The sequence below is a fragment of the Monoraphidium neglectum genome (assembly GCF_000611645.1).
Source record: "Monoraphidium neglectum strain SAG 48.87 unplaced genomic scaffold scaffold00013, whole genome shotgun sequence".
In the NCBI taxonomy this organism is placed as follows: Eukaryota; Viridiplantae; Chlorophyta; class Chlorophyceae; order Sphaeropleales; family Selenastraceae; genus Monoraphidium; species Monoraphidium neglectum.
This window is the reverse complement of record NW_014013613.1, coordinates 45802-67770: the sequence shown is the minus strand read 5'-3', so window position 1 is coordinate 67770 and position 21969 is coordinate 45802. Positions and strand designations below refer to the sequence as shown.

Below are 21969 nucleotides of genomic sequence, written 5' to 3'. Positions count from 1 at the left end.
GGGCGGCGGGGCAGGGGGCGCCCCGTCTGCGGCGGCGTCGCTGGCAGCGCAGCTGGCGGCGTCGGCGGCGTCTGGCGCCTCACTCAAGCCCTGGGAGCGGATGCAGCAGCAGCAGCAGCAGCAGCAGCAGCAGCAGCAGCAGCAGCAGCAGCAGCAGCAGCAGCAGCAGGCAGCCGAGCCTCAGGCCGAGGCGGCCGCCGACGCGGCGCCCAAGCGGCGCGGCCGCAAGCGCTCGGCGCCACCAGCGCCCGATGCGGCGGCGGGCGGCGGGCAGCTGCCGCCGCTGAAGGTGTTGTCGCCAGAAGAGATGGCGCGGGTGGAGTCGGTTGCCAACAACCCGCGGCGGCAACCGTCGGCCGGGGCGGCGGGTGACGACCTGTCATACGGCTGACCCCTCGTGATGGCTGATAGCTGTTGGCATTTGAATTCGGGTGTCACGCATTTTGGCGGGAGGTGATCTTGACTGGGGTTTGACCCTGACCCTGCACCGACTCAGCGCCGGCGTGCGTCCCTGCGCGCGCTTTCGGTGGGCTTTGCTGCGAGGGAGGGGCGGCTGTGCAGATGGCGCGCCCACGCTCTGGGGCCATGGGGGGAGCAACCACTGCAGGCACTGTGCGGGCGCTGCGAAAGCGCCGTGGAAGCCATCTCGTCCCACGGAATTGTGGATCCCGTAATCAAATCACGCCGAGGCGCCTTTTTGCCGGGATTATGTCGTGATGATGCAGGGAGAGGCTCGTGCCTTTGGACAGGTCACGATTGGGGGAGGGGCTGCAACAGGTCACGATTGGGGGAGGGGCTGGCCAGCCGCCGGGGCGGCCAACAGACACTGAGCACGGTGAGGGGGGCAAGCACCAGTGCGCGCAACGCAAGCAAGCGTATCGCTCCCTTCAGCTTCACGGGGAGCTGCTAGCCAGGTCTTCGTCATCAAGTCTGCTGTGGGCTTCACTGTTGACACGGACATGGCGGGTCACTCGGACCCAAGTGCCTGGGGGTGAGACTGGCCAACGCCCAGCACCTTCAGGCGTGACCTCACCCTCTGGACAGGCCTGCATCATCATATCGAGATCGCCTGCATGCCCATGTGGGCGCATCACCGGACGGGCACGTTCCGTCATGGCCTCCTTGGTCACGGCTCGCTGCCCGGAAGCCGCTTGGGCCCGATCAGACCAGATCGTGGCGTTAATTGTTATGTTATAACCACGTGCTTCGGTTAAGTCATCCACGTCAACCTCGTGTCAAGCACTCCCAGTATCCCTGTCGTTGCTCGAGGATGTCTCTGGCGCCCAAGCCTACATGCCGATGGATCATAAGGACGCGGCCCGCTCACGGGGTCGCTGCGAGCCACCTGCAACGCGCGGCGACCCGGCAGCGCAACCGCGGCGCGCGCTGGGCGGGCGTGGCGGGCGCGGCTGGCCAGGGCGCACCCGGCCGTGACGAATCCTGCAAAGACTACGACATGGCGGCGCCCGGCCTGGCCAACCCCAACGCCCCCTGGGGCTTCTTCACCGCTAACGAGTTTGATGATGGAACCGTGAGTTGCCAAGACGCAGCCCCCACCACCAAACACTTGTGTCATGCACGACAAATGCTCCCAGCGGAATGCGCGCCGGAATGATTCCCGCCCGTGATGAGTCGTGGCCGCAGTGCGTCAGGCTGGCCTGGCCTCCGGCCCGCGCCCAACGCCCGGTGCACACTGGCGCCCATTGTGCACACAGCCGTGCCCGCTGCTTGCCATGTACATAAATCCTACCTTGCTCTGCACCCATGGCCTACCTTCCTCTTCCAACTGCCTTGACAGATCATCCTCACAGTGCCAACGCACCACGCATGCCCCAAACCCGTATTTTTGGAGTTTTTCGGCCTGCCTGATCTGGGGGTCGTTCCCATATTGTCAAAGCCCCGCCTCCTTTCCGCGCCGCCGCACCCGCCCACCCCCCACCCTGCCCCCTCTTCAGATGCGGGTCAAGAAATCCCTCACAGACCTCGGGACGGGCGGCTCTGTCACCGCCTTCTCCCTCAACTGCATCAAGGCCATCCACTGGCTGTCCTTCCCCCTGGGGTTCTGGGTCGCCGGCTTCATCGTGGTGCACGCTGACAAGATCCTCCCGCTTGTTGGCAATGACCCTGTGCGGCATTACTTGCTGGTGCTCAGCGTGCTGACACAGGTGTGGCCGCGCGTCTGGAGGGGAGGGGGCCCTTATGCATTATTGTGTGTGTGTGTGCGTGCGTGCGTGCGCGCGTCCGTGCCCGCGTGCGTGCGTGCGTGCGTGCGTGTGTTAGTGACGCGCAAGCGCGCGCGCATGTGTATGTGTGTGTCCTGAGTGGGTGTGTCATGAACAGGCCATTGCTTGAAACATTCTTCTATGAGGTTGATGCCTGGCCCTGGTCATTGGGACCTCGCCTCTAGCCTCGCATGCGTGGGCATGCTCCTTGCTGCTGCACACACTGATTTCGACTGCTGCTGTCTCATCAAAACTTGCTTGCAGGTCTTTGGGGGAGGGATAACTGGCAACATGATGCACGAGTGAGTGTCGAGCATGCGCCCTCACGCACAGCAAGAATATGCAACGCACGTGGGTGAATGGGATATGGACCTTCACACCTGGCGCTAGCTCGAGCTCCCCTTCGCTGTGCCAAAGTGCCGTGCATACGCGGCCTTGTTGCATCCAAGCAATGCGCGTGTGGTGCACCATGGGTGGGCCTTGACAAACCCCATCTTCAAACTTTTTAGGCTTGGCTTGTGGGCCAGGGCTTGGGAGATTGCTCACAGTGCTGAATGGCTGAGGTGCAAAGGGCAAGGGTGCACATGGCACTCGGACATAAACAGGGCGCAAGCTCAGGTTGCTTGGCCGCACGCCTTGCGTGCGCAGGTACGAGTCGTGGCAGGTGGCGCCTTTCAGAAACCCCTTGACGCTTCAGGGCGCCGTTGATGACGCGGTGGCGGGCTGCAAAACGGCGGACGAGCGCCTCGATTGCGTGCTGAAGCGGGCCGGCAATGTGTACGTGGGCAGCTACAACAACGCCTGGCTGAGGGCAGTGGCTTACCGCTTCCTGTTCTTTTTTCAGGTATGTGGTACCTTTCTACACCGCCGATGGTTGCTGCTTGCGCCACGCTGGTGGCGTTGGTGTGCACGCCCCTGATGGGGAGTCGGGGACCTCTGATGCGGGGGGGGTAGCTGGCTGTTCATTGAACATGTGCATGCACAAGCGTGCAAGCAAACCCCATTTTCCCCGCCGCACACACACTCGCGTTCCGCCCACCGCCGCTTCCCAAACTCCGCATCTCCAGTCCCTCGCCATCGCCCTCTCCAGCGTCGGCGCGCTGGGCTTACCGACAGGTGCCACCTCATCTTGGCTGCAGTGGCTGGCCGCTGGGATGGTGCCTGTGACAGTCTTTGTGGGTCTCATCGGCCCCTTCAAGCCGGTCACCCAGGCATCCCTCTTCGGCCAGCCGCTGGGGCCGCTGCCTGTGGTCCTCCTGGGGTCTCTCGTGGTCAACTTCTTCATCGGAATTCCTGCAGCCACGCAGCTCTTCGGGGCCAGCCTCGCCGCAGCCTGGCCGCCGACGGCGCCCCTGCCAGTGCTCGCTGCTGGCGCCGCGGCGCTGGGAGGCCTCCTGTTCGCGTGGCGGGGCGCGCTCGTCGGCGCGGCGGGCGGGGCGCTGCTGCTTGGCGCCGCGCAGGCCCTGCCCTGGACCCCTCCGCTGTGGCTGCTGTCGATCCTGCCTATAGCAACAATTGCAGGGGGCGGGCTTGTGGAGGGCTTTATTGCGGAGACCACGTGCGACCAGTGGTGAGCACCTGTGCATACATACTGATGGGTGGCGACCCCTGCCTCAAAATGTTTTCGTGGTTGACCGCGCCAGTCGCTCCTCACTACGGCCAGTGCCTTGATGACAATGGTTATTGGAAGGAATGTGATGTGACAGCGGCTTTGCTGTATGTGGCACCATCCCTGCTGGCGGCTCCACCGCGCGCCCCGGCCGCCTGCCTGTCACCCCCACGAGCAGGTGGCACTGGAGGGCGTTTGTGATCCTCACGCTGGGCTTCGGGATGCTGGGCCTCTACTACTGGCACCTCGTCTTCCCATGATCAAGCGCAGGCCAGCAATGTCATTGCTGTGTGCCCCAGGCTGCCTCTGCCCTTGGGTGCCATGTGCCCCGAGCTGTCACACATCCTGACAGCTGTGTATCTATCATTCTAATTAGATCTCACTGAGATGTCGGCGGCTCGCCTCGGTCGCTCTCCACTGCCAGCAGCCGCCGGTGCGGCTGCCGCCCACTGCCCACCCGACCAATACCATACGCATTGCTCGAGCCTGACCTGCACGCCCCTTGCCGGCATCGTGCGATCCCCTATCATACGATCCCCACGTGCGTGAAGATTTGAGGGGGATGCGGCCTTAGATGTATCCTCATCAGCCCTGGCCTCTCCAGCGCTCGCAGCGCGATAGCATAGAGCATCTAGCTGCGCCGCGGCAGCGAGGCTCTTTGCAGCCTGTTGTCGGTGCAACAGATGCGCGGCCAGCTTGCAAGACTCAAACCGGAACCTGGGCCGTGACGAAGTCCAACCAGCCTTGCGAGGACAATCTACCCTGCATCGGTCGGTGCTTGTAGTTGGCCATCCGCCCATGACTGGTGAACCTTATGGCAATCCCTCAAACCCAAGGACACTGCATTCACCCGCTGCTTTCATGCTTGTTCCTTTCATGTTTGCCCCTGTTTGCCGAGGCTGACTTGTGCGCGTCTGGTGCTGCTGACCGCGATGTACTGCGGGATGGCATTCCGCAGCGCAAAGAGTGCTCCCCAGCCGCAGTTCAATGCTGGCTGCTGCTCTGAGTTAGGGTGATGCTGCCCAAGCAAGATCGCGCATCTTGAGTCAGTAGGCAAAGACTCACCGTGGGGACCAGTAAAAGAAATCGAATGTGACAGCCGGGCTGAGTGTTGCTTTGGCCGCCAGCTGACAACATCATCGGCATTACGATTTGGACCAACGTTCACGGGCTGCGGGCGCGATCTTGGCCCGCGTATGACCCTGTGCAATCGCATTGCGGGTGTCCGTCCCTTCTCGCACCAGGGCGCGCCACGGCCCAACAGGCTGCAGATTACTAATTACTAGTAGGTGGCGCCGCCGCGCCTGTGGCGTAGGGGCCGTGATGGCGGCAGCGAGAACTCGTGCATGTGCTGCACATGCACTGTTCAACTATTCCTGTCACGACAATCCTATCAATTGCACCATCACCTCTAGTGGGTGGACACATGTGGCTGGGTCCTGCAGGCCTGTGGACTCCTCTACAGTGTACTGTATTCAATTCTGGTTGCTGTGCACCGCGGCCTCCTGCACTCGTAGTCAACGTGCCCAGGTATGGGCAGCGCGACGGTGCGAAGGTGTTGATACCGGTGCAACACGTCGCACATGTTGCTACATTTGCACTGCGGTAGCTTCAAACCTCGCTCGCCCTGTTTACTGCCACCGAGGCTCCTTGCACACGCCAGCGATCCATTAGGGGCACAGCAGCTGCAGCAGTGATGTCTTTGAGTCTAAAGGCGCGCGTGAGCGCGGGCAGCAGCGGCAGCAGGTGCGGAGGACAGAGCAGAGATCACCTCACAGCCACTGCAGCACAGCTCTCACGCGCAACCTCCTCGTGCACAGGTGCTTAGTGAAAGTGAAGGCCAATTTGACGCCTTGTGTCGGCATCAAGTCATCAGGTGCGCCTTTCACGCCTGCAAGGGTGGCTAGACGAGTGAGATCGCAGGCCATCAACCTTGTGCTGTGCACCCTTCACAGGCGAAATGCAGCGGCTATGCAAGCAGCAGGCGCCTTCAAGCTTCTGGCAGGCAGCGGGCAAGCAGATAAACGTCCGCAGGCAAGCCATTGGACCTTTGCGCGCGCCGCTGCGCCGCTGCTCGTGTGGTCGTGCGCTGCTACTGGGGCAGCGCGTGCAATCCGCGTCTCCGCCTCAACCTGATTACCTGCGTGCATCACTAGCACATGCATCATCAACGTCCCGCCTCCCGCTTCATTTGTCTGTGCGCAGCCGCGGCAGCAGCGGCCCTCGGCGGCGTGCCACGACGATGATGGCGGTGGCTGCCCCGAAAGTGCTCATGCGGCCGCCGGGGGAGAGGCAGTTCCAGTGGGTCGACATGTGGGAGGCCTACGTGAGTGACGGGGGCTGCGATTGGGGAAGGGCAGGCCGGATGTTCATGTGGCAGCATGTTTTTTTCTCGTATTCACGGGCCATGACGGGCGCTTCAGAGCGGTGGTTCCAGTATCGGCTGTTTTCCCAGCCGGACGCAAGGCGTCGTGATTGCGATTGGCTGCTGGGCTCTGGGGTCGCTTTGACAGGCGATCCGTGTGAGGCCCACCGTGGCAGCTTGAGGTGGCCGGCGCACAGCCTGACATTGCCACACTTGCAATGTGTTTGAACCTATGACAAGAAGCATGGGAATGACGTGGGGCGTGTGTTTTACACCCCCCCCTTCCCAAACAAATCCCTGTCTGCTCAACACTCCGATTTCAACACACACACACATACACACACACACTTTTTCACACATGCCTGCGCACACACTCAGCACACACGCTTGCACACATCACACACACACAAAACACACACACCACGCACCCTCAGACCATGAACAAGGTGGTGTTCATTAAGGAGCCCGTGACTGAGGACAGCGCCAACAACCTCATGGCGCTCACGCTGTACCTAGACAGCGTTGACCAGAAGCGCATCTACTACTGGTGAGGCTTCCTGGCACTCAGCCACGGTCAAACGTGGTCAATTGCGGCAGGCCGCAGATCCGCCAGCTTCAAACGCCCGTCGCACAGCGGCAGCCCTGGAATAGCCAGGGTGTTCACCATGTCCTTTCCAGTCTTGTCCCCAGCCCACGCCCTCATGCCATGCAATTGGCTACTGTCAGCTGGCCCTCGCCTCTGTCTGGCCTCGACGTGCCCGCGTGCCTCCCCACAAGCAGCCCTCGCTCGTTCCCGCCGCCCCACTGCAGGCTCAACTGCCCCGGCGGAGAGGTGGTGCCCACGCTGGCGCTGTATGATACTATGCAGTATGTCCGCAGCCCCACGGCCACCGTCGGCTATGGCATGTGCCTGGGCATGGGCGGCTTCCTGCTCGCGTGCGGCGGCGAGAAGGTGGGCGGGCGGTGCTGCTGGGTGGGGCGGAGGAGGGGCGGCGGGAGGGTGCGGCGCGGCGCGCGGTTTGCACCTGTGGTTGTGTGCCTGCACATGAAGCGCAATATTCGTCGTTGCGCTCCCACCTTGACCTGATCCGCGAGCAGGTGGGTGCACAAGCGCACTGTTGGATAGGTTGAAAACCGCTACAGTTACGTGGCCCCAAACCCCCGTCTCTCTCTTACACACACACACACACACACACACACACACACAGGGCTACCGTTACGCGATGCCCCACAGCATCCTCATGATGCACCACCCCAGCGGCACCTCGCGCGGCCAGGCCAGCGACATGCACATCGAGGCGCGGGAGCTGGTGCGCATGAGGGACTACCTGTCGCTTCTCATCTCAGACCACACGGGCCAGCCCTACGACAGGGTAGGTCAAGGGAGGGGGTTGGGTGTGAACGTTTCTGTGTTTGCGTGTCGCGTGTCAGGGTAGGCGAGTGCAAGTGTGTCTGGGAGTGTATGTGTGTGTGTTTTTGTGTGTGTGTGTGTGTGTGTGTGCACGCATGTGCGTGCATGCGAGAGTGTGAGTGTGATTCTGTGTGCGCACGCGTGTGTGTGCACGCCACAGACGGTCTGATTGCAGCAGGCATCTCAGGCTTTGCTTTGAAGCTCTCTGGGCGCGTGGCTGCCACAACTGGCCGCCAAATGTGAGCCGTGTGACTGCTTACAATGACGGCGGCGCGGCGCGTTGGCTCTGCCGCCTGGGGTGGTTCTGTTCGCACCAGCACCTGGGCCCCGCATGCACTCACTCCTCAGGTGATCCGTGAGCTGTCGCGCAACAAGTGGATGAACCCCAAGGTGCGGCGCGAGCTTGTTGGCAGGCGCACGCGATTGCAGATCTTGCGTGGCGCATGCCTGTGCAGGGGCCCCTGCGTGCCTGCACGAGTTGAGGCTGCCCCCCCTCCCAGGAAGAGACATCGGCGGCGCTTGCCGCTGCTGAGCCTCGGGCTTCACTTGCTGTGAATCAGCCGAACTCAGCTCAGGATCCCCCAAGTTTGCATCGTGACAATCACAGGCCAGATCCTGGCCCCACCCCATGCTTGTCGCACGGAACGTACTTTCGTGTCTGGTTTGATTTCACCCGCCTCACATGCGCTCGGTTGTATCTCACTCGGCAACCACCTGCACTACTCATTCCACAGGAGGCCATCGAGTATGGCATGATCGACAAGGTCCTCACCACGCCCATGCCCAAGATGCCGCAGCTGGGACCCAAGTTCAAGTTTGAGCGGCAGGACATCGGCGTGTGATCCCGCGCGTGCGATCGCACGCCCATGCTCTATTTCGATTTCCGCGTCGGACCCGCTGCATGTATTGATGTGAGCGCGCCTCGGCGGGGGTTTGGGCGGGTGCCGCGCTCCTGGCCACTTGCCGGGTGTGCGCCTGCGCCGTTGTAATTGACCGACCACCCGGGGGATGACGTGAGCGCTTAATAACCCCGGTCGGAGCGGGCTTTGCGGGTGACAGGTCCAGAACATGATGGTGGTGCGCAACAGGCGGGGACACTTCGGACGTTGCGTTGTCCAGGGCAAGGCGATTTGCGCTAGGCTGAACTGGGGTGACGCCGGCTGGAATGTGTGCATGCAGCTGCTCGTGGACGCCCTGCAGCTGAGCGATGTCAGCAACATACTGAGCGCTATGACAAGTAAATGCTGCCGGCGTGCAAAGGCATTGCGCACAAGCCAGTGTGCAAAGGCATTGGGCACAAGCCAATGGTGCATCATCAGGCGGCGCCCAAATGGCGCTGTGCAGAGGTCGCATGTCCATTAGAGGGTGAATTGAAAGCAGCTATGGGCACCGCTGTTCGACCAGATAAATGTTGCGCAGAGTAAATTTATGGACATTGAATAAGGACACGTCGGATCGCATTTGGTCGCCGCAGTCGGTGACAGTGGTCGGGTGGAGGCAGTGACGTCCGGATCGATCACGAGTGGTGCACGGCGCGAACGGCTCTATAAAAGGCTGCGAACATTTCCCGTCTGTGTAGGTCCAGGAATCAGACCGGCCAGGGAGGGACAGCACCTACAAACCCAGTCCAGAGCCTGTGGCTGCGGGCTCTGAAGATACATCGGATCGGAATCTGGCTAGTTGCCAATCCCATGGCGCCTAGTGGCGCGTGCCATCGGATTACGCTGGGGGTCGCGACGATGCTCGCGGTGCTGCTGATGGCCCCCGCCCTTGGGGCAACCGCAAAGTGCGGACAATTCAAGCTTATTGCAATTGGCGACAGCATCACGAAGGTGGGCACCAGGATGGGCCGCACCAAAGCACCCGTCGCATTTGCAGAGAATGTAGGTTGCACCCCGCCTGCCAGCCACTCCCAACCTGTGGGTCCTAACCAAAGCCCGTTATGGTTCAGTATCATACGCGGCGGCCTATGCGGCACTGCAGAGCCTCACCGTCCCGCGTATGGTGTGAGCCATACATTTCGTCGCGCGCCGTCCTGATCAATCGGCACTGTGTCACCCCAACCCACTCCCGTCACATGCATGCCAACATGTTGAGCCATGTGCCCCTATGTCGTCTTCCCCCTTCCCCCCTAACAAAACACAACACCAAATCGTGACACAAGCACGCCTTCATCCACTCTTGAGCTTGCCGACCACCCACCAAAACCATCGGACACGCAGGGCTCCATCCCTTCAAAGGCCATCAACAGCCCCTACATCTTGACCACCAAAGAGCAGCTGCAACAGGCGCTGGGCGGCTGCTTCGACGTGCAGGCCACCGTGGCGGGTGCGCCTGCTCGGTCTTCTGCGCGCACGCCGCCCGCGAGCACCCTCCATGCCTGACAAGCCCCTCCGAAGCCAGACGCAGGCCGAAGCACCCTTTGGGGCAGAGGGAGCCAATCGCCTGGCCCGACCGGCGAACACTGAGCCTCGTTTCGCCCTTTCTAACGCGCCACACGCCGGCATTGAGCTGTGGGGTCGCCTCCGGCCGGCCCCCCAGCGCATGATACTCAGCACATCATAGAAACACCCTCCCCTCCCTGCCCATGTCCGGCGACCCTGATTCTCACGTGCCGCCGCAGCCTGCGGGGGCGCGGGCGTCTTTGTCAAGAACCCCCAGACGGTGCTTGAGGCGGCGCTGCCCACGCTGCGCTCTGAGGCCTTCGATTGGGCAATGAGTGAGCGGCCGCCGCCCCCTGCGCAAACGACCCTGGGAGGAGCGCAGGGGAGCAGATGGGCAGGCCGAATGGGTTTGCTCTGTAGCTCACCCCTCCCCGTGGGCTGGCCAGCCGACCAGCTCGCCGCTCGCATGTGGCCACAAGAGCCCCCTGGGCGCCACGCCCCGTCGCTGCCCGCGTTGAACCCAGGCAACCATCCGCTCCCCAAACCCCGCTGCCGCCACGCCCCGCGCTTTCCATCAGTCATGGTGGGCACGAATGACATCCTCACCCTGAGCAAGACGGCCAAGGAAGTGTGGGAGGGCGGCCTGAAAGCCCTGTATGATGAAGTGCTGGATTCTGGAGCCAGGGTGGCTGCCATGCTGCCGCTGCCGACAGGCCTTGTGGGAAGGTGAGTCCTGTGAGCTGGGTATCGTGCGCGCGCGCGCGCGTGTGTGTGTGTGTGTGTGTGTGTGTTTTTGGGGGGCGGTGCATTTACAAGTGTGCTCCGTCCTGGGAGGGGGAGGGGAGGGGGGGTGGAGGGCGGGGGATGAAGAGGCCGCCGGGGCCGTCAGAGGCGCAGGTGGGATTGCAGGCGCGCGCGCTGCCGTGGACTGTGCGCTCACTCGAGTGCAAGGCGTGCGGCCGCACGCGTGCACGTGTGTGTGAGCATGCACACACACGCGTCCTCACATGCGCTGCTGTACTGGCTGTCCTTCGGTTGGGCTAAATTCAGTCTGCGCGGTAGAGATTGAACCCATCCGTCGTGGTCAATCAACCCTGCGCGTGCCCACATGACAACCCAGCAACGACCCCAAGGAGAAGGAAAGGCGGGCGCTGGGTGACATCATATACGCATACAGCAAGCAGAGGCCAGGGGTGTACCCCCTCTACTAGTGAGTGGACACATCGTCGATGTTGATTACTGTCAATGGAGAAAAGGATTTTTGACAAGCAACGGCTTTGCAAATCAGAGGCAGCCTCTGCAACACATACACGCCCCGCTCAAGGGCTGGGGGGCGCCACGGGTGCCAGAGCCCAGCAGCGTCAGCGACGGGGCGTGGGCGACGCGGGAGCGAGGGTGGGGCACGCACGAGGCGATGCCGGAGGGACCAACAGGCCAGGCTGCTGACTGCCTCGCAGGGGCGGCCCTTTACCGGCGCAGCTGTCCCTCCCCCTTTTATCAGCGCGTCCGGCCCACTCGTTTCTCGTTTCTCAACGGCCTTCTCGACCGCCGCTCGTTCTGGCTTCCCATTCGCCTTCTCAACAGCCTTCTCAACCGCCTTCTTAAACGCCGCTCGTTCCCAATGCCTTACCCCCTTGCAGCGGCATCGACTGGACAGAGGAGCAGAGGGTCAAGTGGCTGGACCAGGACAGGTCAGCTCGGGGGGGCCTCACACGCCCAGGGAGGGGGAAACAGGACTGTCTGCTTCAGCGCTGGTGTCTGCGAGGGTGCGGCACGGGGCTGCAAGCTGCGTTGCTGCGCCCATCGGGCCTTGTCTGGGCTGTTGACCGCGGAGGACACCAATTGACGAGACCTGGCCGCCCCTATCCAAGGATTATACGATTCGCTCTCCGCCCCACCTTGCCGGCCCGCCCGCGCGATGACTTTGACGCTATTGTTCTCGCCGCGAACTTCTCGCCCCCCGCCCAGGCTGCACCTTAGCGAGGAGGGTCACAGGGAGCTAGGGCGCCAGGTGTACAACGTAGTGCGCGTCAGTAAGCCCCTTGGCGGCCGGCGAACGCGATTACATCGGGAGTCCAAAGCGTGATGCGGACGTGGCACGCGAACCGGCTTCGGGGGAACACGGCACGGCTGTTGCATTTCCTATGCTGCCGCCGCTCGCGCCTGGCGCCTCGGCGTCGGCTGTCGCTCGTACCTTTCGTCCGCCTGCCAGCCCGCGCTCTCGCCCACTCGCACGCAGGTTGTGTCTGCCAGCTGCTCTGACCGCCCTTGCTGCGCCCGCCTTAATTCTGGTCCCCAACCTCTGCAGTAATGGGCAGGGAGCCCTGCTCAAGCTGCACCAAGTTTACTGATGGCCTCAACCCCACAGCACGTGCCAGGAATGCGGCGAACGCGGCCAATGCAGCAAACGCGCGTGGCAGCGACCCGGGAGGCGCCGGCCCCCAGCCTCAGTTGTTCAACGCCGCCGGGCAGCCGCTGCCCGCCAGCACGCCAGCCCCGGCCAACGCAGCCAACGCGCGCAACGCGCGGCCGCCGCTGCCGGCGCCGGCAGCCGCGGCCGAGCCTGCGGCGCCGGGGTTCTTTGGGCTGCCTTTGTTTGGAGGCATCCAGTTTCCAGGAGCGGGCGGCTTTGGATTCGGCGGCCTCAACTTTGGCGCCCCTCCGCCCGGCGACGGCAGCGGCGGCGCGAGCGGAGGGATCACCCGGTACCACCAGTGTGGCGGCGAGGGCGCCGAGTGCAGCAGGTGGGGGCCGGCGACGGGAAAGTAAGGGCAAAGGGGGTAGTGTGGATGGCCAGGGCCCGGGACGCGGCCAGCGTGGCCTGTCGCCAGTGCTGTCGTTTGCGCAGGGGGCGCCTGTGCGCCTCGGTCAAGCATCTCCACTCGTGGTACAACATGCATCCTGCCGCCACGCCCCTTACGCGCCTGTATGGTGTTTGGTGCCGACAGGCTGGGCCCATCGTTTTGCGTCGACAACCCGTGGCCTGGCTACAGCTGCCTTAACAGCGCCTGCCAGCGCGTCACAAACTGGTGAGCGCCGGCGCCTTGCGCATCTGACACGCCAGTGCAGGCCAGCTAGCGTGTGCCAGCCCTGTGAGCTCGGGCAGGCTGGCCGAAGCGCTGAGCGGTGTGTGAGCGGTGTGCGCTGAGAAGCCGAAGCGCCGCGCCGCAGCGATTGCTGTCTGACTCGGCCAAGCTATTAACCCGTCTGGGCAGTCTAAAGTGCACTGCAATCATGCAAGTTGTGTGCGCCCTGCGCACAGTTGAATCCATCCGTGCTGCTCACTCCCCACCCTAGGGTCTGGAGCTGCCTCTGACGATCCGGGGCGACGATTCAACTGCCAAACAGCATGTGGCAACCAGTCTTGACGAGGCCATCTGCAGCAGCTTGCTGGACGCACTCATGCTGTCCACAGCCTACCCCAGGCGCCCCGGACTGGCTGGCCGCGTAATCATTGTGCCCGCGCTTTGCAGATAAGGTGGCACGGCGCGGCCACTTGGCCGCGCGTAGGTGCGTCCTTTCCTTTCCTTTTCCTTTCCACCGCCTGGCGTCGCGCGCCGCTTGGCTTGCATGATGCTCGCACACCTGCCATGGGCGCGAGGCGCGTGCGCTGCCCGTCATGGCATCAGGCGGCGGTGCCTACTCTGCACGGCTGGCGCACACGTTCGCATGGCGATGCATGTGGCACTTGCCCACCCACAGAAAGAGCCTCACGAGCACCTCACAATCGCACACACCCTCTGATAGCACTAAAGACACTTGTAGGGATGACTCGACACGCAGTAGCAGGATGACCGTGCGATGAGCGGTTGTCACGATTTTGGCGGGAGTGCCGCGTTGGTGCCCAGAACAGCTCTGGCTTGGCGCTCGCCACGCAATCGCGACATGCCGGCGCTCACACACAAATAGAGCAGGCAGGAACGCTTTGCGACGCCCTTTTGGCTCGCCGCATTGCCATCAAGAATCAGCAGAACCTGACTTCACCCTCAGTTGCGCCCTGCATCGCATGCACATAGCTGTTTCCTGTTGAGGTGCTAGCTCCTCCTCCTCCAGAGCGCACCATGCACGTGTGGCTGCTTTCCCTGGCCGCGGCCAGCCACTTGAGATTGGCTGTCACGTTTCAAAGCACCAATTGCAGCAGTGGCTGCAACATTTGTGAGTTGTTGCTTGCAGCATACATGGACGGCGTCTGGATTGCTGTTGCCGCGTGTGTATGCTGTCTTAGACGTTGGCGAGGGCTCATTGGAACCTATAAGGTCAAGGGACACCCTCGCTCAGAGCGTGCACGTGGAATCAAGGCAGCACGTGGTGGGTGGTGCCCGTCCCCCCAGGCTTCCGTCCAGATGCCACAAACTACCAGTGCCGCGCCAAATTGCGGCGCAAAGCGGCACAGCTCAGGGCCGGCCATGTGCGGCCTGAGTGCATGCACAATTTATGACGGGACGAGGTTCCTGCATCTGGCCCCTGCATGTCGTCATTAGCCCTTATGCCCTTATGAGTGGTTGCTATTCCATCCCACATAATTTAAGCACACATTGTGTGTTGCGTTCTATGCACACGCGCTTGTGAGCCTGCTGCAGCCCTTCAGAACTGCCAAGTGCGCATGCGTCTTCAGCTGAGCGTATCTATGCTCACCGCAAACCTCCTTGCAATTTGTATTTCTTGCAACCTGCATCTTGCACTGCCTGGCCAACTACTCCCTTTGTCGCTGCCGTGCGGGAGGGACGTGGACAGGCAGCAGCTGCTGCGGGAGCAAGCACTCTGTTACATACAACACACTTGATGGACAATACATGCATGCCGTTTCCAAACTCAGGAATCCTTGGGGGGATTTCAAACAACATGGGACGCCTCGACACAAGCAGGGGTATGGGTCTTGGACAAGGGTCGTTAATAAAAGATTGGGTGCTTCAATGGTATTGATATATGTGATCCTACAATTGCCTCAACACGCTGCTGCGGCTGCACTGACAGGCCTGATACCTCCACCTGCCTCAAGCGCGCCTGGATGAAATCGCAAGCGCCCCGTCCCCTGCCACTGTGAGCGCAAGGAAAAGTCTTGCTGAGGGAGGGCTGCGTCCAACTGGATCTACCCTCACGGGACATCACGTCATTTCCCCAGCTCTCGTGAGCTCACTCATAAGCCTGTCACACAAAATGTCTCCAGGACGCAGGCACTGCGTTCATTGGAAAGAGTGACGCGAACCTGCGACTTCCACAGTACCGTATATGCGCAGAGTTGCTGGCCTTGATGTCAAAAAACAGACAGACGGACGCATTCACGCGTACCTCACAGCAGAACTAAGGTCTCAGCTCTTGTGTCACCCGCATCTTCATCGTGATCTGCCAAAGTTACGACCATGTGCGAGTGCAAGGCGCTGCCGATCCGCTTTGATTACACGCCGAAGGGCAAGGTTGAGGCCCTGGGTGGCGACCTGGAGGGCTATGTCGTTGCGGGTGGGCCGGACAGCACCACACGGAACTGCGCACTAACTGCCTGCCCCACTTGGCAGGCGGCGCGCACCAGCACCTTGCAGCTGACGCGGCCTCAGCGGCAGCAGCCTGCCTGGCAGGCCAGGCTGCATATGATTTTGCCGGCCGGCCTCTGCTGGTGCGCAGAGCCCAACGGCGGCGCTCATGCGCGGCGCCACCATCGGGACACGGGGCAACTCGACCCTCACCGCCACCCCTTGCAGGCACCAAGCCTGCCGCCATCATCATGCTGTATGACATATTTGGTTACACAGAGTACCCGCAGGTTGGTTTGAACCATAGTGGTGGCCGGCCGACCTTCAGCCCCCAGCGGCAGTAATCTGGCCGCTTGGTTATAAAAGGTTGACCCTCAAAGAGTGGCCGGCGCTGGGACCAGCCCCCTACAAAGAGAGCAACATGCCAGTGTCAGATGGGTCCCGCCTCGCCTCCAGCGGCCGATTTTTACAGTTGTGGCCGCCAGGACCGACCAGTCGGGCGCGGGCTTGTGCCTCAGACAGCGCGCCGACGACGGTGGCTGCGACTGCAGGCTGCGCGCCCACTCTTCATCGCCGCCGCAATTCGCTCCTCCGTTGCCGCCTCCAGGCTCCCACACCCTGCACACACATTTTCCCGGTCTGACCCGCTTCATTCCCCCCTGCACATGAACGCGCGCACACACTTCCCCCCCCCCCCCCATCCCCCCCCTCTCTCTCACACACACACACACACACACACACACTCACACACTCACACACTCACACTCACAGTCACAGTCACACACACTCACACTCATACACACAGTCTCACACACACACACACACACACTCAAACACACACACTCACACGCACACACATCAGATCAAGCAGGTTTGCGACCACCTGTCTGCAGCCACCGGCTTCACAGTTGCCATACCCGACGTCTTCAGGGGCAAGGTGAGGGGACCCCTCACCACCCTTGCCCATCCCTTCATCTTCCGAAGCCCGCCGCCCCCAACCCGACGGCGGCGCCTGAAGCTCGTGGTAGCGCCTGCGCGTCCAGGCCAATTAGTTATCCGCCCTCGCGTCGCGCGGCTGTCTTGTAGCGGCTGCTCTGCACTTTGGGGCCCAAGCGAAACACCCTCGCGACGTCCGCCCCAACCTCTGCCGCTCCGATTCTCATACTGCTGGATTCGCCTGACCCGCCCACTTTTGCAGCCTTGGTCGATGGCCAAGAGCCCGGCAAAGCCGGAGGACAACCTTATCGGCTGGATCCAGAGCGTGGGCAGCTACGCGAAGGTTTCCTCAGACCTGAAGCTGGTGAGGATGACTCAGCGCCCTCCCGCCACAGTGCACGCCACGCACCTGCTGCGACGCAACCGCTCTTTTCACCGGGTTTGTGCGTACTGCCCTCTTGAGGGAAGCTACGTGCCGCGGTGTTGCTGGAAACCGCGTACGCTATGAACGTATGCAGACACGAATGACACTCATTATCAAGTGATGTGATCATGCTGGCCTGTGCGGCCGCGCATTACTACATGGAGCACAGCAGGAACGATCCCAGCAGCTTGAAACAACAAGCATTGACCAGTCTTTGACCGCAAGCGCTGCCCCATGTGTGCGCGCGTGCCCCTTGTAGACCGTGGACTTCCTCAGGGCACGCGGCGCCGAGCGCTTTGGCATCGCTGGCACCTGCTGGGGGGCGTCCATCGCCCTGACCGCCTGCTCTCAGCCGGACGGCGTCTTTGAGGCCTGCGCAGGGTGGGTTTTTTTGGGGTGGAAGGGGTGTGTGTGCTAGCCAAGCCTCCCGCCCGCCGCGCGCCCGCAGAGCCAGGCACCCTGTGTTTGTTGTGGGGCCGCCCAGCTCAGCGCTCCGATGCTTGCGGTGCGGGCGCGGCCGACTCCGGGCCCGTCTTCTACAGGGTCGATCCCCTCTCCGTTTCCGCACGCTGCATCAGCTGCCCGCCCCCTGCCGCTGCCCACCCTTGCAAAACCCCCTCTGCCGCCGCCCGGCCCTCTGACGCCGCTCGTCCCGCACCCCGCCTCGCGCCAACCGCAGCCTGCACCCCAGCCTCTTTGGGAAGGACAAGGAGTTTGCAGAGGCGCTGCTTCGGCCCGTGGCGCTGGTGTCCGCCAGAGGTGACCCGCTGGAGACAGTGCAGGAGGTGGTGAACGGCAAGCCTGACCTGGCGCCCAAGTGCATCTGGAAGCGCATGGACGATGTTGAGGTGGGTACAGAGGCGGCAGGGCTGCTGGGGTAGTGCTGATGACGAGTTCTGATGTATGACTAAGTGCATATGGGACATGGTTTTCAACATGGAATTGTGTTGGCAGGTGGGACCTGGGCAGGTCCATCGGGCGTCCGTATCCCGGGGTTTGGTTTGGAAGGCCTGTGGTGCGACGGCGCACCTTGACCCTTTCCGCGCTGCCAAACCATCCATTTGCGCAGCACGGCTTCTGCGCCGCCAGGGGTGACTACAAGAACGAGGTCGTGACTCAGAGGGTGGCCGAGGCCGTGCAGCTGCTCGCCGGCTTCTTCACCAGCAACGTGGCGTGACCGGCCTGCCCCTCGCCTCGCTAACAACTACCAAACTGTGCTGCATCCTGTCGGACTTGTCAACAAGCTGGGCCTTGATCGCACATGCTTCCCTCAAAATTGTGTCATGCACAGGCTGCAGCCTTTGCGGCTTCCTGCGCGCGCTTATCCGTCCTTTGACCGCCCTTCATCGCGAGTCTCTCCAGATCATTTGCAGTGCTGGCTTCTGCTGCCACGCGTCTGTCGACTGCACGGCTGACTGTCAATCAACGCTTTGTGTGATGGGTTCTTGCAAGCAAACCAGATGTGCTTTGTGCGCTGGCCGAGCAGCCTACGAGTGGTTGCACATCATGCAATTGTCAAGAGTTTGTCCAGCATCTTGAAGCAAGTAATACCAACGCATGTGCCGCACAGAGGAGACATGGTATCGTATGATGTGTCGCACAATGGCCGCATTCGTTGAACCTGCATGTGCAACGGGCAGTGACGATTGGATCAGTCACTGAGGTCACTACTGTATTTGGAGTCAAACATGCCTGGTTCGATAGGCACAGAAGGCATAGCAGAGGCCTCCAGCACATGTCGTTTGCTCGACATCGTATAAAATTGCGTGCACGCGAGCAAGGGCTTCGCGAGTTGTCGCCGCACGTAGTATAAATGTCCGCGCTATGATATTGAATGTATTAGCCATTTAGTTCCCAATGAGCAAAGCCCTGAGCCGAGGGGCAGCCAGCCTTGTGCTCGCTTATGGTTGCGGCGGCAGGCTGCGGCGCAGCGGCGTGCGCGCTCGGCATGCGCGCTCATCGCCCCGCGTGGCTGCCACTGGCACGCTTGAGGCCGCTGCCGCCGCCAGCCTGCGCTGCAGCACTGGCATTGCCGGCAGCGCCCACGCCGCGGTCAACACCAGCGCCGCGGCCGCTGTCAAGCCGGACGGCAACGCGCATGACGGCAGCACAGACTGCTCAGATGCGGACGCCTGCCACATGCGGCGCGCGCTCGCGCTCGCGCGCCGCGCCTTCGAAGCCGGAGAGGTGCCTGTCGGCGCAGTCGTCGTGGATGACCAGGGTTCAGTCGTCGCCGAAGCACACAACATGACAGAGGCGACCCAGAACCCACTAGCCCATGCCGAGCTGGTCGCCATCCAAGCGGCCGCCGCCGCCGTCGGCGGCTGGCGCCTCGCGGGCTGCACCCTGTACGTTTCGCTCGAGCCGTGCCCCATGTGCGCCGGCGCGATCCTGAACGCGCGGCTGCGGCGCGTGTGCTACGGCGCGCGCAGCCCGAGGGTCGGCGCCGATGGCGGGTGGATTCGCATGCTGCCGCCTTACCCAGCAGCGGCCGCAGCAGAGGGCGCAACGGCAGGCGGTAGCGGCGGTTGCTGCGAGCAACACCAGCGGGGGGACCACCCGCAGGTGTTGCAGCAGCAGCAGCCGCCGCAGCAGCAGCAGCGGCAACGGCAGCACCAGAAGCAGCAGCACGAGCCGCCGCAACGGCAGCAGCAGCGCGGCGAATCTGGGGAGCCTTGGGACGCCTTCGCAGCTGTCGACGGCGCGTTCGGCGCAGCCGCGATCCGGCCTCTGGGCCCCCACCCGTTCCATCCGGCCTTGGGGGTGACCCGCGGCCTCTTGAGGGACGAGTGCGCCGAGCTGCTGCGCGCGTTCTTCAGGCGGCGGCGGCACGAGGCGGAGGAGCGGCGGCGGTTGCTAATGCAGGTGCAGCGGACGAGCAGCGACGACGAGGAGGCGTAGACCTGGGGGGAACGTCTACCAACACCTGTGGTGCCCCTGCCCGCTGTTGCTATCAGGATGATGCATTACCTTGTTGTATATGCGGAGCCCACTGGTGCATGCGCCTCCGATCCTTACCTCAAACCTTGAGCTCCATCCCTGGACAGGTCTGGCAGGGGCATTGATTTTGAAGTGTCAATCTCTGTCATTTTACTTTGACAACTGTGAAATCCCCTTTCCAAGTGGTGCAACGCGGTTTTATGCAACTCACAACAATGTGGGAGGCACAGTTAGTCCACGCCATTTGCAGGCACTGTGACGTTGAGCGGCTGCCTTGCTCGTTCGCCCAGCAGATTCTGCTGACAAGTAACCGCCGACTGTGACATCGCTTTGACTACCGCTGGGCTGCTGCATTGTTGACAGGTGGCTCAACTCTGAGCTTAAGTGCGCTGTGCAGGCAGGCACATTGGGGTGTGCCCAGGTCCGCCGCCCCTGCAACCGCTCGTGATTGAGGCACCACCTGCATCGATCCAGGTAATTCAGACATCTGTGAGAGACTTTACACCAGATATAGTGACATGTAGCAAGGACACAAGCATGTCCTGTCCTAAAGAGTCGTCTGTGGGCTGCACGCACCCAAGCTTCTCCATCGTCATTATGAATCCTATTGTTGATCTTGCGGGATTTGCTCGCACACCACCATGTACGCCTTGCGCACTGCCTGTTTACCACCTCCTCGCCCATGTGTCATCGCCTCCACTTCAAAGTCTTCATTAGCCACCGGACAACGCACGTCACATTGCAACAGATGGTCCCCCATGCATGCGTTTGACCATTGTTTGAATGGTTGGTTGCCACAAGGCGCCCATACAAGGTTGGCTGAGGCCCAGAACCATAGAGGGTTATTTGAAGTAGCGTTTGTGGAAGTGTGGCGTATTCAAATGATTATGCTCGCCTTTGCAGCTCTAGGCAGCAGATCCACACTGTACGACAGTTCCGCATGTGAGACATATGGTACGTAGTACCGGTGGAGGTACACATGAGCTCACGCATCACGATCAGCGTGAGCGACGTCCAGCATGCTGCCCGGGGGCAAGATCTGCGACGCGTGCTGTGGTCGTCCTGATCATCTCATGCGTCTGCGGTACCCCTTTGCAGGTGCTATAGATCTGTTTGCATTGTACGAGTGGTGGTGGGGGGAAACTCTTCTAGGCACGCCAAGATCAAGCGCAGCACGAGCAGCACATGCCGCTAGCGAGGTCATCAGCGCAGCAGCACCAACCGGGGCACCAGGAAGTCGAACCCAAGTAGGACCGCTCGCTCATTGCAGGACTTGGTGCATATGTAACAACTCATCCAGATCTTATTGCATTGGGGGGCAAAGCAGGCTTGAACCTCGTCCGTGGGTTGGATTGCGCCCTGGTTGACTGGTGGACGCTGTTGCGAGTCTGCGTCCACATCAGTCCAGGCCAAACGGCATGGGCCACAATGCCGCCTGCCAGACGCACGACAGCAGCGGGTCCGTCAAACTTTGGTTCACCCAGCTTAACCCCAATACCATCGCTCTGCAGGGCCAGGACGCGCTGCAGGCTGGCAGCCTCTGGGCACGCCTCTGGTGCTGGCTCGCTGGCGCCCCGCCGGCCGCCGCCACCGCCGCAGCCGCCGCCGGCCCCACCAGCCGCCCGGCTGGCAACAGGCCCCGCGCACGCACTCCTACCCACCCCTCCCCCGCCGCGCCACGCGGTGATGCTGGCACAGACTCCCGCGACCCACACCTGCGCAGCCCATCGCCCGCCAGGCAAGGCGCCTCAGCCGCACAGCAACGCGTCCAGCCCCCCCGCGCAGCGGTCGAGGGCCCAAAGACAGAGCCTGCGCAGCCGCCGCCTCATCATACCAACCCTTCAGCTTCCCATGACTCAGAGGGGTCTTTGACCAGCGATCAGCCGGCCGACCCCGCAGATGGCGGGGCCCCCGCGGCCTCCGGCGCTGCCGCTGGGGAGCCCCTTTCGCAGCCGCCCCAACAGCCGCATGAGTCGCCACGTCACCTGCCTGCGGCGCCGCCTGCAGCCGCTCCATCCCCGGGCGCCGACGGCTCCACGGCGCTGGTGGCGGCGGCAGGCTTTCCCCCTCCCATCCGCCGGCCCCCACCCGCGGCAGCGACTGAAGCTATCGCTGCGACGGCGGCGCGCAAGGACGGCAGCCGCTCGCCCGAGGAGCCGCTGCAGTGGGCCGAGTCAGGGATGAGGCTCCAGCAGGACCCTCTCATGCTT

At 62.4% G+C, this 21969-nt stretch overlaps 5 protein-coding genes across 5 annotated transcripts; all 5 read left to right on the top strand.

Moving 5' to 3' along the window:
- Positions 1-100: 100 nt before the first annotated feature.
- Positions 101-391, top strand: MNEG_0204 (hypothetical protein; the record flags this gene model as incomplete). Its single annotated transcript, XM_014051324.1, has 1 exon — positions 101-391. The coding sequence occupies one exon, from the start codon at positions 101-103 to the stop codon at positions 389-391; it is 291 nt and encodes a 96-aa protein (XP_013906778.1).
- An 879-nt stretch (positions 392-1270) lies between these two features.
- MNEG_0203 (hypothetical protein) lies at positions 1271-4091 on the top strand (the record flags this gene model as incomplete). Its single annotated transcript, XM_014051323.1, has 6 exons — positions 1271-1531; positions 1956-2165; positions 2487-2524; positions 2871-3066; positions 3290-3792; positions 4010-4091. 6 exons carry the CDS (start codon positions 1271-1273, stop codon positions 4089-4091), a joined length of 1290 nt encoding a protein of 429 aa, XP_013906777.1.
- A 1436-nt stretch (positions 4092-5527) lies between these two features.
- On the top strand, positions 5528-8449 carry MNEG_0202 (ATP-dependent Clp protease proteolytic subunit; the record flags this gene model as incomplete). Its single annotated transcript, XM_014051322.1, has 7 exons — positions 5528-5577; positions 6037-6157; positions 6631-6743; positions 7007-7148; positions 7405-7569; positions 7956-7997; positions 8342-8449. 7 exons carry the CDS (start codon positions 5528-5530, stop codon positions 8447-8449), a joined length of 741 nt encoding a protein of 246 aa, XP_013906776.1.
- Positions 8450-15351: 6902 nt separating this feature from the next.
- Positions 15352-17996, top strand: MNEG_0201 (hypothetical protein; the record flags this gene model as incomplete). The annotated part of the gene is made up of 7 exons (XM_014051321.1): positions 15352-15448; positions 15688-15749; positions 16322-16396; positions 16658-16759; positions 17079-17200; positions 17499-17667; positions 17889-17996. The coding sequence occupies 7 exons, from the start codon at positions 15352-15354 to the stop codon at positions 17994-17996; spliced, it is 735 nt and encodes a 244-aa protein (XP_013906775.1).
- A 680-nt stretch (positions 17997-18676) lies between these two features.
- MNEG_0200 (hypothetical protein) lies at positions 18677-19720 on the top strand (the record flags this gene model as incomplete). The annotated part of the gene is made up of 1 exon (XM_014051320.1): positions 18677-19720. One exon carries the CDS (start codon positions 18677-18679, stop codon positions 19718-19720), a length of 1044 nt encoding a protein of 347 aa, XP_013906774.1.
- Between the last annotated feature and the right edge of the window lie 2249 nt (positions 19721-21969).